The sequence below is a fragment of the Osmia lignaria genome, chromosome 14 (genome assembly GCF_051020975.1).
Source record: "Osmia lignaria lignaria isolate PbOS001 chromosome 14, iyOsmLign1, whole genome shotgun sequence".
In the NCBI taxonomy this organism is placed as follows: domain Eukaryota; kingdom Metazoa; phylum Arthropoda; class Insecta; order Hymenoptera; family Megachilidae; genus Osmia; species Osmia lignaria.
In genome coordinates, this window is record NC_135045.1 from 9,451,952 (window position 1) to 9,468,296 (window position 16,345).

General features: G+C 35.2%; 4 protein-coding genes across 5 annotated transcripts; 2 read left to right on the forward strand and 2 right to left on the reverse strand.

Annotated features, from left to right (window-relative positions):
• Positions 1-156: 156 nt before the first annotated feature.
• On the reverse strand, positions 157-3,157 carry LOC117605662 (leukocyte surface antigen CD53). Its single transcript, XM_034327239.2, has 5 exons — positions 2,953-3,157; positions 1,931-2,119; positions 1,271-1,435; positions 982-1,197; positions 157-914 (listed from the first exon to the last, which is right to left on the reverse strand). The coding sequence occupies exons 1-5, from the start codon at positions 3,010-3,012 to the stop codon at positions 738-740; spliced, it is 807 nt and encodes a 268-aa protein (XP_034183130.2). The 5' UTR covers positions 3,013-3,157; the 3' UTR covers positions 157-737.
• Positions 3,158-5,072: 1,915 nt separating this feature from the next.
• On the forward strand, positions 5,073-6,252 carry LOC117605592 (protein FAM177B). The gene is made up of 3 exons (XM_034327109.2): positions 5,073-5,266; positions 5,329-5,454; positions 5,549-6,252. The coding sequence occupies exons 1-3, from the start codon at positions 5,192-5,194 to the stop codon at positions 5,804-5,806; spliced, it is 459 nt and encodes a 152-aa protein (XP_034183000.1). The 5' UTR covers positions 5,073-5,191; the 3' UTR covers positions 5,807-6,252.
• Positions 6,253-6,410: 158 nt separating this feature from the next.
• On the reverse strand, positions 6,411-10,418 carry LOC117605591 (uncharacterized). Its single transcript, XM_034327108.2, has 11 exons — positions 10,220-10,418; positions 9,949-10,043; positions 9,704-9,858; positions 9,494-9,624; positions 9,295-9,430; positions 8,847-9,225; positions 8,242-8,777; positions 7,805-8,177; positions 7,406-7,731; positions 7,095-7,329; positions 6,411-7,020 (listed from the first exon to the last, which is right to left on the reverse strand). Exons 1-11 carry the CDS (start codon positions 10,296-10,298, stop codon positions 6,658-6,660), a joined length of 2,808 nt encoding a protein of 935 aa, XP_034182999.1. The 5' UTR covers positions 10,299-10,418; the 3' UTR covers positions 6,411-6,657.
• A 3,063-nt stretch (positions 10,419-13,481) lies between these two features.
• LOC117605615 (ubiquitin-like protein 7) lies at positions 13,482-15,525 on the forward strand. 2 transcript variants are annotated; one of them, XM_034327142.2, is made up of 5 exons: positions 13,482-13,875; positions 13,941-13,998; positions 14,214-14,419; positions 14,495-14,631; positions 14,705-15,525. In XM_034327142.2, the coding sequence occupies exons 3-5, from the start codon at positions 14,249-14,251 to the stop codon at positions 15,303-15,305; spliced, it is 909 nt and encodes a 302-aa protein (XP_034183033.1). In that variant the 5' UTR covers positions 13,482-13,875; positions 13,941-13,998; positions 14,214-14,248; the 3' UTR covers positions 15,306-15,525. The 2 variants fall into 2 exon arrangements, with proteins under 2 accessions (XP_034183033.1, XP_034183032.1); XM_034327141.2 differs by having other exon boundaries at positions 13,482-13,998; positions 14,705-15,524.
• Positions 15,526-16,345: the final 820 nt, after the last annotated feature.

The following is a 16,345-nucleotide window of genomic DNA, read 5'->3' on the forward strand; positions in this document are numbered from 1 at the left end:
CATACCCAAGGTTATTAAGATTTGATCGTGACATCATCAGCATGACGCTATTTCGTGGAACTTACTAATCATGTGAAATTTGTTTGATTAGAAAGGATTTGTAATGTCGATGTAATGTATCAATTGATAAAGAACGTGATATAATTCGCATGTTATATTACAAATATTTATTTTGGTCATGATAAAATTGTAAAACTTCTGTACAGTAGTAAAAATCATTTTTTATTGTATCGATTTATCAGTTACTTAAGGAACTCTGTATTTAATAGCGCTATATTTATCAGTATCAAATTTTATAAAATATTGTGCAGCATCGATTGGCATTTATTGTAGTACAGGGTGTCCCATATAACTGGGCCAAGTTATATTTCCAAGCTGACGTGTAACAAAGTACAAAGTTTCTTAAAATGAAATTTTGTACGTTGTTATATATCAATCGAAGCGTCTTTTAGAGAATAAAAATACGCTTCGATTGATGTATAACAAAGCACACAGTTCCATTTTAAAAAATGAGAATGACTTCGAGTTCTTTAAAACGCCTACATTTTAGGCGCAGACGTATGCATCTCGCAGTGTTTAATTTTTCTTAATGATATTTTTTCTCTCTTTAACTGTTTCTATAATTTGTCCCATTTGTATGGGACATTCTGTATTTAATATTTTTATAGGGTATCAGGGTACTAAAACAAAGTATCGTTATAAATTAGTATATAATGATTATTTTTAAGTATCGATCGTCAAATATCAGTCGCTGCTTTGGAATATTTCATCTGTTGTCCAAGAAGATTATCATTAGTTCCTAAGTCTTTCGATGCACGTGCAAATGATTGCGACGCACTTATTATTTCCTTTCTTCTTTCTCTCCTTTCACGGCAAGCCTTCACGTAACAACTCATGCATGTAATGAAACAAACCTAAAAATAATACAACAATTCAGGTCTTGTTTCTACTCCCTGCCGAGTAGTAAAATGATTTCATCACCTGTAATAAAATTGTACATAATGCGAGCAAGAAAACATGAAGAAGAATCGATCTGGTACGCTTCATTACTACATGTTGGCAACCTATTGCGTACAGTGTAGCACACACGCCTTTATTATCACTGGGATTTGCACCTGACGTCGTATCGCAACAAGACCATGGAATTGCATCCTGGCCGTGATAATCAGCTGGACCGTTTATTCCACAACAATGCAACTAAAACAGGAATGAACTCTTTGCCTCAACCGTTTATAAATAAACAATCTCTTCAACTTCTAAACGAATGTACCTTGGAATGCATATGATCCCAAAGAGATTTATCATCCGAAATGGCATGTTTGAACACCTGTTCTAGATCCGCAGTTGGTAACAGATCTACCTGTTCGTGTCTAACAAGAGTCCAAATCCCAGCACTTGTATTTGCGATCGTTATAATGATCAGCGATATGGAAAACTAAATGAAAAAGCTACACGTTACTTTATCATGAATAGATAAAGAAGAACTATTGAAATATTAACACTTTCGCTGTGATATCAATTTGTGACTCTCGAACACCGTCCATCCAATTACAAAATGAGCCAGGACTTTTTAGTGAAAGAAATAAGAGTGTGTATTCCGGGGGCAATGTAGGCTTCTCTTGGTTAAGGGTAAGTGTAAGGGGTGGAAAATTTCCATCACCTGCCTTCAGTGTTAGGGGAACCCTGGAAGAATCTAGGGAGAGCCTACCTAAGTACCTGAGACCCTTCTCTTCCTTTTCACTAAGAGAAGCCTAAGTTACTCACGAATGTTCATTAAGAATAACAAAGAACTTCAATTTCATATTTTCCAAGAAATTAAGCTGAGAAGTGTTCTTGGAATTAAATGAACTTTATCTTCTTTATCGATACAAAAATTTAACATAAAGTATCGATCAGTAATCGATATAAACAATAACGTAAGATTTCTTACAATTATGACTTGACCGGTGTTGGTGAAATCTAAAAATTGCCAGGCACACCAGCCTATCGTACACGTTATCAGCCCCATCACTAGCAACGTTATCGGTGCCCCGCAGACATTACTGGGAGTAAGGGGTGAATATTCATACAGTTGATATATGAAATAACTCGCACAAATACTCTCTATGAGACCGCATACCTACGAAAAAGAAAAGGAAATTTCGTGTCATTTATAAACACTCTGTGTATTCTTAAATGATAACATACGCTAACAAGCGTGATAAGCGGTGATTAATTGTATCTAATCTTAATATTTCCCGTACTGATGTTGAAGATTTCGAAGGTACTAATGCGATAAAAGATTTTAAGTTTCTGTTTCATTATTAGGCGTAGGTGTTACCGATGGAATAAAATCTTATTTTATCTTTTTGCTAGCGAAAATATTGTTTGCAGTTTGTCGTATAAATTTCCTTGTAAGTACTCTAGTACTATCAACGCGATAGATAAATGTATATTATCGATAACAAATATTTATCGAAGAATGTGTGATGCAGATATGAAGAAGTAACGATAGAAATATATAACAATTTTTTACTGAACTAATACAACGATATTGTAGAATATAAAATTAAACTAAAGTATCAATTGTGTTGAAACAAATACCCACCCTTTATTCTTCAAATAAAAGGTACGTAATGGATAGCCATAAATAAATATCGGGCTAAATTTAGAATTAAAGATTTTGAAATAGGTAGAAAATTTATTCAAAAAATCGAAATAACAAGAATTTCAAAAGAACCACGCGGTAGCGAGATAGTTGGCGGGTGTCCAATTCCTTAACAAATCAGAAACTGGTCACCGACTGCTATGCTCTTAATAATAGAATGACACCGACCAACCAAAAAAAGATAACATTTTTATCGAATTAATTAACTTGAATCAAACGAATTACATCGATTATAATTCTGAATTTTAATTGGTGCCGGGTAAAGAATGAGTTCATTTAGAGTCAGGGTAAGAATATGCACTTACACCCACGACAATAGCACCACCGATGAGAAAGTATCGCAAACAAACAAGCGTTCTTGCCATCACAAAATTGAGCGAATAAAGAAGAAATCACTTGAATAACATATAAATATAGGTGTAGTTAACGTAAACTAAAGAAAAGTGAGAAATATTCCTATTGGGTAGCTGTCACCACGGTGACCAAACGTAAACCTTATACCCAAAGCGTCATTACTTGTTATACTGAACTGCAAAGACAGCCGGCTGCCAGCTATTCCCCCTATCGATGCACTTTGTGCATTATTACTTCTAATCCACACATGCATTTACATCGCAATTAATTTCTTTCTGTCCTCTTTCTTTTTCGCATTTTTGTAATTCAATTGATTTAATTCCATTATGTTCAGAGATAGTATAGAATAAACCAATCGTTTCATGAGAGTTTGCGCACAGACGAGGCATACATGATAGTCAGATAGATCGCCTTATGCAGGTTCGTGTTACATGATCTGAAATACCGACACTGCTCAAAACCTCATTTATGCTACGTAGTGAATCTTATCTTTATATATATAAAACACAAAGACGTCCGCTTTTCAACTTCAGAACTCTAGGGTTAGAGATACGCTTTATATGTCGTTAAAAAGTTCTCAATGAGACAAGTTCAAAACCGTTGCATTTGTGCGTCTAAGTAGTCAGAGTCAAAAGTGATAGAGGTTTCAATTTCTCTATAGAAAGTCGCACATTTTAGCGACGGGGTCCCCGAAACCCCAAGACGATATTTTGTCGGTGCGCAGAGTCGCCGGGGTCCTCGAAACCCCAAGATGATATTTTGTCGACGCGCATTCACCGGGGTCTCCGAAACCCCAAGATGATATTTTGTCGAAGTGCAGAGTCGCCGGGGTCCTCGAAACCCCAAGATGATATTTTGTCGACGCGCATTCACCGGGGTCTCCGAAACCCCAAGATGATATTTTGTCGGAGCGCAGAGTCGCCGGGGTCCTCGAAACCCCAAGATGATATTTTGTCGGTGCACAAGGATAGTCACCGGGGTCCTCGAAACCCCAAGATGATATTTTATCGGTGCGCAGAGTCACCGGGGTCCTCGAAACCCCAAGATGATATTTTATCGGTGCGCAGAGTCACCGGGGTCCTCGAAACTCCAACATGCTGTTTTGTCGGCGCACAAGGATAGTCACCGGGGTCCTCGAAACCCCAAGATGATATTTTGTCGGTGCGCATAGTCACCGGGGTCCCCGAAACCCCAAGATGACATCAACTCGGTATGTAGAGTGCGCCACCGATGCATCGGGGTCCCTGACACCCCTAGATGAACTCAGATCCGTATGAAGAGTGCACAACCGGTATAATAATCGCCCCTAATTTCTTTCTGGAGTTTATTTAATTTACTTAATTTATTTTTTTCGCTTATTAACAAGCTCATCAAAGAGGAATGAAATTTATGATTTTATCTCTCTTCTGGGCCTCTGCCGACCATCCTTTTATTTATTATTCTATCCTTCCTTATGAGCCCCGCCTCACTTTTTCCAGTTATTTATTATTTTATCCTTCCTTACTAAACTCCACCCTTTTCAGTTATTAATTATTTTATCCTCCTTTATGGATCAAACCCACGTTCCTAATTATTTATCATTTTATTTCTCTTTATGGGCCTCGGGGGAACCACCCTTCCGAGTTATTGTTTATCCTTTTCCTACTCTTTATGGACCAAAGTTTCCCTTTGCAGTTATTTATTATTTTCATTCTTTTCATGGACCTCGCAGGGACTACCCCCAAATCACCGTATCCTCGTTAGTTCAATAAAACGAATGAAACTGTTTTCTTTTGGAAGTTTTAATATTGTACTAACAAGAATTTTATTTTGAATTAGCGTATCTACACTCACCCCCTGTGGCTGGGGGGTTTAGAATACAGCCACGGTATCCCCTGCCTGTCGTAGGAGGCGACTAAAAGGGGGCAAATATCTACACTCTTTGCCTTTTCTTTTATTACTGGGGGACTTTTTTAAATTCTCGGGTGCGTGAAAAACTCATCAATCACTTAGTTTAAAGATAACTAATCTAGTGAACAGGGTACACAAACTATGTAGCTGAAAATTAACTAAGTATATCTTGACTCAAGTTCGTTGCTGCTTTGTGATTCATATAGTTCCTTTTTAGTGTTGGATGTAGCTGACATCATAAATGAGTGTTTGTAAATAATATCTTGCAATTCCTGCACATTTTGTTTCAAATTATTGATTATGGATGCAGAAAATGATAAGCCCTCTGATTTATCGCATGTTGTTTTGAAAGAAACTTCTAATAATGTAGCGCATGTATGTAATTTTAAAAATGTACATTGAGATGTCATTTTTATTATGGCCTAAAATAATTGTAGGATCGTAAGTCATTAAAACAACCGAAACGTATATTACACTTTTCGGACGGTGATATGGAAGAATATTCTGAAGATGACCCGGATTCTTCAGAAGAGAATAAAATAACTCACAATCAGATCGACCCAGTTAAGTATTGTTTATTGAATAATTTTATTACGCTTTTACATTAGGAAAATGATTTTTAAATGGTCTACATAAAATTAAAAATTAACTTTTTAGCACACCCTTAACTGGTTACCTTGGACTTGGTATCAAACAACATTGGTTGGTGGCAAGATATTGACTGGTTGCGATTATGTAGGTGAATGGTTGGCAAATTTTTTTGGTATTACATCCCCAAAATATGAATTTGAAATTAATGAATTCCATAGACTTCAGGCTCTTGAAAATGAAATGTTACATAAACAGGATTTAGAAATGGGTGGATGGAATGCTCAGAATCAACATAATCTTATAAATGATAATAATGTGCAATAAGATTATAATTGTTGTTTTACAATATTTATTCACTCAGTTCATTTTACATTAATAAACAATATTGTATCATTCAATATTGAAATGTTGTACATAAAATAATAATTTTGCTATCTAAAGCGTTACAAGTATGTAAGCTTTGATATACATACTTGATAATATAAAAAATTTTTTAAATATGATCAAGTACATAGTACTTGATTAGTGCAAATGATATAAATATATGTGCAAGTATAAAAACGTTATCTTTATGAAAAACTTAACAATAATGTAAATAGTTTTATTTTGTTTTAAAGTGCACACCAATTGGTTTGAAGTATTCAGTTTCTCATCATGACCTTAATATTACTGTAAATTACTATTTATATAGAGAATGTACAATCTACAAAATTCTCTTGTTATAGAAAACTTAGTATTACAATATTTTTATACACAAATTTTGACATAAAAATCGTGTATAATTAATATATTGTAATGATTCAAAAACATGTAAGTAATTACTGAATACACTTGTATTTATAGAAAATTAATTTTCTGATTGTAATTGTCACCTTTCACATTGTATATTGTCATAAACAATATTTTTTGTATAAAGTTTTTATTAGACCTTGAAAATGTTTTTTTTTTTTAGTAATCATGTTAAGAATTACTGTAATATAAAATATTGAATTAGGAAGATCATTGAAATCGTATTTAAAATAGACGGGACAATTGCGTGTTAAATTACTCGGTGCCAGTAAGTGTTGTTTCAAAGGAACATTAGTAAGCTCTTTATGTAATTGTTTTTAGCACAGCATATACCTGCAGTCTTGCATAGCAGGAACTGATATTTTATACATTTATATGAAAATCTTTTATGTTTCTGGCACAAACCTGTGTAAAGCACTAGTAAGGACTAGTAAAGAGCTTTGAAGGCCCTGAGGTAAATGCCTTTGTAACCATGAACCTTTATACTGTTCTATGTGTGCTAACATCTTATTTGCTACGTCAGTTCTAAATGTAGGTGGTAGATTACATATTCCTAAATTGATTACTGCAAGACCCATATTACTATTAGGATTAACACCGACACCGATCAATGTTCTGCCGATTTTACAAGCCGTCAACATTATATCAGCAGTCAATTGAAGTTCTTGTATTTCCATTGATCCAAATTTCGATGATAAATTAGCTTCGTATAACGAATGCGAAATACGTTTGACTTGTTTCGTCACTTTCTATTAAAAGTAGTTAAAAAATATTATTTTGCATCTATGAGTTTATATTTTATCTTTCGTAAATTTATACTTACCGCAAACAAATCGGCTGAAAGATATTCTAAATTCACATTATCCGGATCTGTTAGTAATCTATACAACGTTGATCCGCGATTATCAGGAATTTGTTGTAAATCTTTTGCTGTTTGATTCTTACTCAAGGTAAGTACTAAAGTATCTAAACGACCCAACTCTAGTATGGCGTTACCGATTTTATATTCTGAATCTTGGAAAACATGAATATCAAGTAATTTTGTAATACATTTTTGCCTGCAAAATCATGTTTTTGTTCATTCATTTTTTTCTCGCGTCACGGTTATAGATGATGTTTAAATTATTATAGTACCTTGATCCAAATGCCTCTGGCATATCGTAATTATCATCTACCCCCATATCTATTTCACTAATTGGATTCCATGCCAATCCAGCTGCAATTAAATATCCAATCCAAGCAAAAGGATGAGGAGTAAGATGATGACTTCCAGACCAATGTGCTACAACTATACCTACTGAATCCTGTTCGAGGGAAGTTTTTATAGCATTTTTTGTATTTGCATAAGTTGATGGCGGACATCCGGCTAAACTGTTATAACTCGCTGTTCCGGAACTCGGTAAGATATTACCACCTGCTATTTTAAATGCTTCCGTCCACTCGGAAAAATCATAATCTGCCTGTAACAGAAAATCATTAATTGAACTACAATTGCTTTCAATAAAATGAGTAAATGCGTATAATCGTATTCACCTGAAATCCATATTCAACAAGAATAATGTTATTGGGTATATTATGAAATTCTACTTTGGAATGTAAGCCATTGGAACATAACAATAAGGTTGTACTCGGACACAAATTTAAGATATGCCATAATTCTTGAAGGCAGGAGTATGATTTAAACACTTCCGACATATCTGTTTCTATGGTTTCATTTACGGACAAATTCAAATCAAAATTATCCGCCTGAACAAGTAAATTGGCTAATCTGGGTCCAACGTGAACGTAACTTAAACTTGGGAATACTGCCAATAGTTCTTGAAATATAGGCCACATTTGTGATAAATGATGTTGTCCTACATTAGAATCAACATCTAAAGTTGGAACCAAGTCTAAATGTCGATCTCTAAAATGTATAATAATGTATTAGATATTTATGATCCATATAGAGTACACAATTATTTACAAACCTGCAATAACGATCAAGAGTAACCATTTCTGACTTTGAATAACAAAGTTGCCAATCGCAATTTGGAGTAAGTCTTGAGTACAGATGTAAATACGATATTTTAAAAGACGACCATAAATCAATCATATGTAGCAAATATTCTAATGTAGGTATACGCCCTCTGGGTGAAATATCTAACAATATTCCACGGTGAGTAAATCTCGGCTCATCTTTTATAAAAATTGGTTCGATTTCACATGCTTCCGATCGATTATGAATTTTGCTTAATCGCAAAATTTGTACAAAAGTACAAACTGCATAATGTAATCCAGCTAAACTTCCGGCTCCAACTTTAATAGTATTTTGTGAAATATGTAACTGATATCCTTCAGGTTTATTGAATAATTTTTTATTTACTATGCATTCAATTCTGTTCTCATTAAGTAATTTTCCCGAACTGGGATGCACTTCACCGATTTTTACATCGTAACCCAACTCTAGTAAATGAGTTCTGCTAATTTCCCAAACGTCTAGTATTTTATGAATGGATTCGGTACCCTATGCAATAATATATGTACATAAATGAAATGATGTTTATTGTAATCATTCTTAAAAATAATCTTATACCTGTATTATAGATATAAATAGTTCTTTCCCGGCAATAAAGGGTGTAGAGACGTTTTTCAATTCAACAACCGTTTTCGGCTGCGGCCACAGTAAACTATAAATTCCATCTTTTTCTGTACTTTTAGTTGGACTATCTTTGCCCGATTCTCGTATAGGTACCTCATACACCGGATCTAATGATTTACCAGAATCTATAGAAAGTTGACTCATGTTACTTGAAATACTTTTTTGGCAAAAATTTCCTTCTGCAAATGTTGTAGTCGGACTATGTACCGCTTCACTCTCATTCGATACGAAGTTTGGTAAAAATCTTTGAAGGAAACAGTGCAAAGATTGCTTTCCTCTAGAAAGATCATATGGAGTTTTCCCTGCAAAAGTTCTGCAACAAATATTTCTTAACATATGATAAGATCTGTACTATTATTTCAATAGTGTACTATCTATATACCCTTTAGTTGCTCGTACAAGAGGATTTGCACCTGCTTGTAGCAATTCCTGACAAACAGCAACATCACCACGATCTACTGCATCGTGTAATGGTGTAGCACCACAGCCATTTATAGCATTTACATCTGCACCTCTTTCTGTATAAAAATGATATATTAAGTCACCTAACAGTATTCATCATGTAATATTTGAAATTTTACCAATTAAATATGTGACAATATCTTTGTTCCCATAACAGGCTGCCCAATGTAATGGTGTATTTTTACTACCATGGGAATCCCATGAATTTACATTTAGTCCTGCATCTAATAGTTGTATCACCCTGTCTATCCTTTAAATAATTATATATTATTACAAAAGTAAATAAGTAATGGGTATACTTACATTATAAATAAGTATATATTCCATACTCAGATGCAGCAGTTGCCCTTAATAATTCTTCAATATAAGTGCGGCGTATTGCATCACTTGATGCAACATCTACAGCATTACATCCATTACTATTCTGAATAGCTGGATTAGCACCACAGCTTAACAATGTCCTTACAATATCTGGTTGATTTGCCTGTATTTTTATGCAACAAATTAAAAAAACAATATTTCATATGTATATTTGTATGTATTATAATATATACATATACAAATATATTATTACCTTTGAAGCATATGAAAGAAAGGTACCTTCTTCTAAAAGTGGTTGATTTAGAATCTTTTCTTTCGTTATACCTTCAGCTGAATTACCATTTTCACCTATTACAGAAGAATGAAAGAAAATTTAATTAACTTTACTTTAAAACATTTAATATTTCGAATATAATATGTTTCATGCAACTTGTTTTCACCAATCTCTTTATATTATTGCAAATAAAAACATTTTTAACATAACATTATGTGATAAATTTGAATATAAAATTTGTGCCACATACAGGCATCTAAAAGGGATCTAATTATATCTGTACGTCCATGTTCAATAGCTGTACGAATATTTTCGCAAATGTCTTGCATTTCTGCTTATTCTTATATCAAAATTGTATATTGCACAGCATTATAAATAAATTATTTAAATGTCATCTAAGAAGCGCTATCGCACACATGTCACTGAATTTCATGATACCAGTGACTATAGATGTAAAAGACTGGACATGCCTTTGTTAGCGAGGGGTTACGATTTAGGGGTTCCCAGACACCCCAGGATGACATCAGGTCGGTATGCTATCGTCTTTGGGTTTTATATACATATATAAGATTCTATTCTTCCTTATGAGCCTGGCCTCATTTTTTCCAGTTATTTATTATTTCACCCTTCCTTATAGACTAAAGTCCACCCTTTTCAGTTATTAATTATTTTATTCTCCTTTATGAAACAAATCCACGCTTCCTAATTATTTATTATTTTATTTCTCTTTATGGGCCTCGCGAGGTCCACCCTTCCCACTTTATCCTATTCCTACTCTTTATGGACCAAGGCTTCCCTTTGCAGTTATTTATTTTTTTCATTCTTTTCATGGAACTTGCAGGGACTACTCCCAAACCACTGTATCCTCGTATCCTTTGTATTCCTGCATCCCTTACATGCTTGTATCCCCCCACAGCTCGTTCCAAATTTGGTTGCGATTTTTACCGCCAGGGGACGCCGACCCGAAGTCGGAATTTTAGTTCACATTCTTGCCGCTAGAGGGCCAAAATTTCGGCGTGATCTAGTTCCTTTTTTCGCCCCCAGAAGGCGCTGATTCGAGGTCGAGATTTTAGTTCACATTTTTCCCGCTAGAGGGCCAAAATTTCGGCGTGATTTAGTTCCTTTTTCCGCCCCCAGGGGGCGCTGACTCGAGGTCGAGATTTTAGTTCACATTTTTCCCGCTAGAGGGCCAAAATTTCGGCGCGATTTAGTTCCTTTTTCCGTCCCCAGGGGGCGCTGACTCGAGGTCGAGATTTTAGTTCACATTTTTCCCGCTAGAGGGCCAAAATTTCGGTATGATTTAGTTCCTTTTTTCGCCCCCAGAGGGCGCTGACTCGAGGCCGAGATTTTAGTTCGCATTTTTCCCGCTAGAGGGCCAAAATTTCGGTATGGTTTAGTTCCTTTTCCGCCCCCAGATGGCGCTGTTTCGACGCGAAGAATTTAGTTCAAATTTTGTCCGTCAGGGAGCGCTGTTACAAACGCCGAAAACGTCATAAAGGGATATAAGACACCGCAGAATGTAGGGAATAGAGTGATTTGTGGGATGCATGGCTATAAGTGAAGCAGGCTTGTAAGAGGAACAGGCATTTAAGGGACAGGGAGACGTAAAGGATAGAAAGGTGTAAGGCATACGAGGATGTGAGGGACGCAGAGATGTAAGGATGTAGGGAAGTAAGGGATGCAAAGATGTAAGTGATACGGAGATATTAAGAAAGCAGATATGAAGGAATGCAGTAATTTAGGGGATATAGAGATGTAAAGTATGCGGAAATGTGAGACATGCAAAGATAGTAAGAGATATAAAGATGTAAGTGATATAGGGACACAAAGAAAGTAGGGGTGTGAAGAATGCCCCAGAAGAGGAGGATCACGCGGCCCCGCAAACCTGAAGCGGAGCCGCAGAGCCGCAGGGGGCCGGGGCTGGGGTCCCGGTCTCCACTGCACGTGGTCCGAGGAGTACCGGCATCGGGTGTGGCCCCCGATGTCGGCGGAGCTTGGCATATCTGGGAGGGTGAAAGGTCAGACCCCCGAGACAGGGGCGGGAAGGTCTCGGTGTGTTCGTCAGATGTCCCGGGGCCTTCCCTATAGCCCCAGTACAGGCCACCGTGGTGGTTTTAGTGGGTAAAAATCCCACACTACCTCCGGCCCCTCCCCAGGGGGGCTGGAGGTGTCTTTTTGAAGATTTCCACCACGTAAAAAGAAAAAAAAAAAAAAAAGGGTATGAAGAATGCAGTGATGTAGGGGTTGAAGGGGTGTAAAGGATGCAGCGATATAGGGTTGCGCTCCTTGAGACCCTCAAGGACAACAAACATAATAATTAACTAAGAAGGGTGAGCCGATGCCTATGAAGACGGATAAAATGATAAATAACTTGAAAGGATGGCTCCCGCGAGGCCCATAAAGAGGGATAGAATAATAAATAAAAGGGGTGATGAATAAAATAGGAAGTATAATAACAAATATTAAATAAAGTAACAAATAAAAGAATAGTGAATCGTGATATAAAGGAGGAATAAAATCATCATGTTCACTCCTCTAATGAGTTTATTCAATAAGCTAAGAAGACAAATACCGCAAATTATATAAACGCAGAAAATAAAATAATGCTATACGTAAGTATGTTTAACAGGCAGATCCGCACCCCTCGGCTCTTGCTTTAAGACTGAGGTGGTTGTCGCTCCCCTCTGGGTCGAACGGTTGTCGACGGTACCGCAGCTAGCTATCTTTGACAATCGGCACCGACGAGAAATCATTAAAGACTGCCAACCCCTGTGTTAAAGTGCGGCACGCCAAATGGGCCCAGTCACCGACGAGAGACTGTTTCTCGTCACAGTCCCTCGTCGGTGGTTTCATATAGAGTTTAATTGTGTTAATAGTTTTAAGCGTTTCATGTAAAGCGTTTAACGGTATTATAGCTTTAAGTTATTATTTTATGTTACCTAAGAACCTGTATTAAACTGGCGCATGGACCTGAGTTAGGTTCAAAGTAGATTTGAAATAAACAAAAAGAAAATCTGTCGATAGGTGGTTGAGTTGTTTCAGCCACCTTTGTATAGATAGCACTGAGGTCGAATTTTGAAAATATTTAATTTATGGCGCTCTTTATAAAGGTTTACCAAACGATTACTTTAATAATTTTTCAGTCTTCTACTAATTTCGACTGATTGCTAAAAAGATAAAATCGAAAAGAATGAAAATTGTATCTTTTCAACTGTCGGTCATGCCAACAGTGCTCTGTATTTGCAGATCTGTTTTCACCTGGGGGTGTCCGGGACCCCCCAATATCAAAGAACAAAGCATATCCAGTTTTGCTGGATCTATATTCACTAATGATGCTGTATTATTGATGCAGTTTTCGGTTGAGCACAGTTGAGCATCACAAAAATATCGATGTGTCGAATGTGGCGAACATCGAATCATCGAAACTATTTATCGATCTTACATTTTCAAAATATTATTTTTTTTACAGTGTATGTTTAAATGATTAAAATTTTAATTTTAGTTTTGGGACATTTTATGCATATAAATATAATGAACTGGCAGCATTACGAGTAATAGTAATGTTATTTAATTTATAGCAATTTGAATTGACAAAATATACTCATAGTCAGCGCCATGTTATTCTATTTCTGCAATATAGCGTTGAAAATGTATTTAATATAATTATATCTTAAAAACAATATAATAAAATTAACTATAGTCTTAACGCACCAAATACTTTACAAAATAAACGAAAAAAGTAAGATTAAAATAAGGATGAAATGAAAAGTGAGAGAAAACGATAAACGTATCATGTTTTGTTGATGATTTCGTAAAATCGAAGTGTATATCGAGTCGAAAGTGCGTTCTGTTGCGTTTTCGAATAGTATTTTTTAGAAGCAGTAATGACTTCAGAATTAATTTTAGGTATACGTCTAGAACCTCAGACATTAACTACAATTAAATTAAATGATATTAATTTTAAAATAAAGGTTGGAGAACTGAAATATGAGACAGCTAAAAAAGTTAACCTAGCGAAGGAATTATTTGGTAAGATGACACTTCGTTTTCAGCTTCTGTTCTTTGTTTTAAATTCTGCCATTGATTATTTTATCTTCTTAATATACAAAAAAGATATGATATAATAATAATATATTCTCTTTTTATATGAAATGTTATGTATAATGTCAATAAAAGCAATTGTTATATTACAAATACACTTGATTATATATTTGTACATGTATTTTATGGTTTCTTTTTTTTAGAACTGATTTATTGCGGCTCTGTGCTGGAGGATGATATGACCTTAGAATTTTATGGTATAAAAAGTGGTGCAATGGTACATGTGTTGAGAAAAAGAGAATCAGAGCTGATGTCATTACCAAAATACATATCTGAAGACAGTATTTTACAGCTTGCATCTACATTTAAATCATTTAAAGAAAATCCCAAACTTAGGAGTGCTTTAAATGTATATTATTTATTATGTTATATTTATATTTTATGAAAAGTACAATATCTAACAAAGTGTATTTATTCATTTTAGCATTTGGGTGAAAGACCGGAAGTTATAAATAATATAATTTCATCTTCTCCTGGATTACATGAAGACACTGTAGCAATTGCCATCTTGCAGGATCCTGATTTAATGGCATATTTTACAGATGTAGATACTGTTCGAAGGTACATATCATTTATTATGCTTTTCAATATTTTGATTATTTAAAATTAATGTATATGTTAATTTGTTGAACAGATTTGCAGAAGCACATCCAGTTCTAGTAGAGGCAGCTCAAAATATAGCTGCTGCAGTTCATGCTGAAGTACATAATAATACAACTGCTGGCACTAACTCTTCACTGTCTACCTTGCAGCCAACTGCTTATTTATATAGTTTAGACAATTTGAGTGATGATGAAGAAATGGCTGGTGATTCATCTCAATCTTCAGATTCTACTCAGCCCTCAAATATATCTAATAATCCATCAAACTCTGCAATTACTGTTGCACAACTTGCTGCAGCAGTTTCCAGAGCAAGAGCCAGGAGCTTTCCTCTTTCCAATTCTCCCTCATCTACTTCAGCTGGTAGTACAAATTCTGGAGTAATAACTACAGAGATGTTTACACAAGCTATGCAACAAGCATCTGCAGCAACTCCGGGTTTAATAAATGACACAACGCTACCACCAATTTTACCACCCGTTTTGCCGCAATTCACAGATTTGCAGCGACAGTTAGCGCAGATGCATGAACTAGGATTACAAGATGACACAGTAAACATTCAGGCATTGCATTTCACAAACGGTGATGTTCAGGCAGCGATTGAACTTGTGTTCAATGGTTTTAGTAACAATTAAATTTACTAATTTAGTAGGTACAGTGAATTATTCAAAATTAATAGGAAATAACAAAAATATAAGTATTTGTGTCCTATTTTTACGAAATTAAACAAACTTCGTAAAACTTAAAAATGAGAAATGCTTCTTAAAACGTATAAAAATTATTTGAATTCTTGTTTTATATTTTTCCGTTTTAAAAGCATCTTCTGGAAACACATAATAAATCCGATTTCTTAAATATTTCATGTAAATTATATGTTACATTTAAAAAGTCATTTAAAATTATTTGTATACTTTTGATAATGTTATTAAAACATATATTTTATACAATTTTATTAATGTATATAAAACCAATATATATACATGAAAATAAGTAATAAAATTATGTATATAAATAAGAAAATTATAGATTGATGATTACATCAAATTCTTTCTTCGGTACATTTTCATTTAGTATAACAAAAAAAAACGAGGAATCATATCAAATGTCAAGGAATTAAATATTGCTCCGTATGACACTGTAAGCAGTGACTACAGATACAAAAAGATTGAACATACCTTTGTTGTTGAGAGGTTATGCTTTTGGGGGGTCTGAGACACCCCCAGATGAGGTTAGGTCTGCATGCAAAGAGCAGAGCCGGTATAACATTCGTGCCTGTTTTACCAGTCCCTCTTTTACCACGCCTCGCACTCAAAAATGAAAAGACACAATTTTGAATCTATTTGTTTAGAAGTCAGTCAAAATCAACATAAGATTGCATGATTTGCAATCACAACGCATGTTGTAAAAAGCAAAGAGCATTTTCTGGCGTTTGCGACAATGTTATAATGCATCCCTTGCATCCCTGTATTCCACGCAAGGGTTGTAAGGGATACGCAAAGGATGCAAGAGGTGCAAAGAATACGCAAGAGATGCAAGGAATGCAATAAATACAAGGGATGCAATGAATATGCAAGAGATGCAATAGATACAGGGATACTGGAATGGTCCCCCTGAGGCCCACAAAGAGGGCTAAAGTAATAAATAATAGGGATGGTGAGCCGAGGCCCACAAGAGG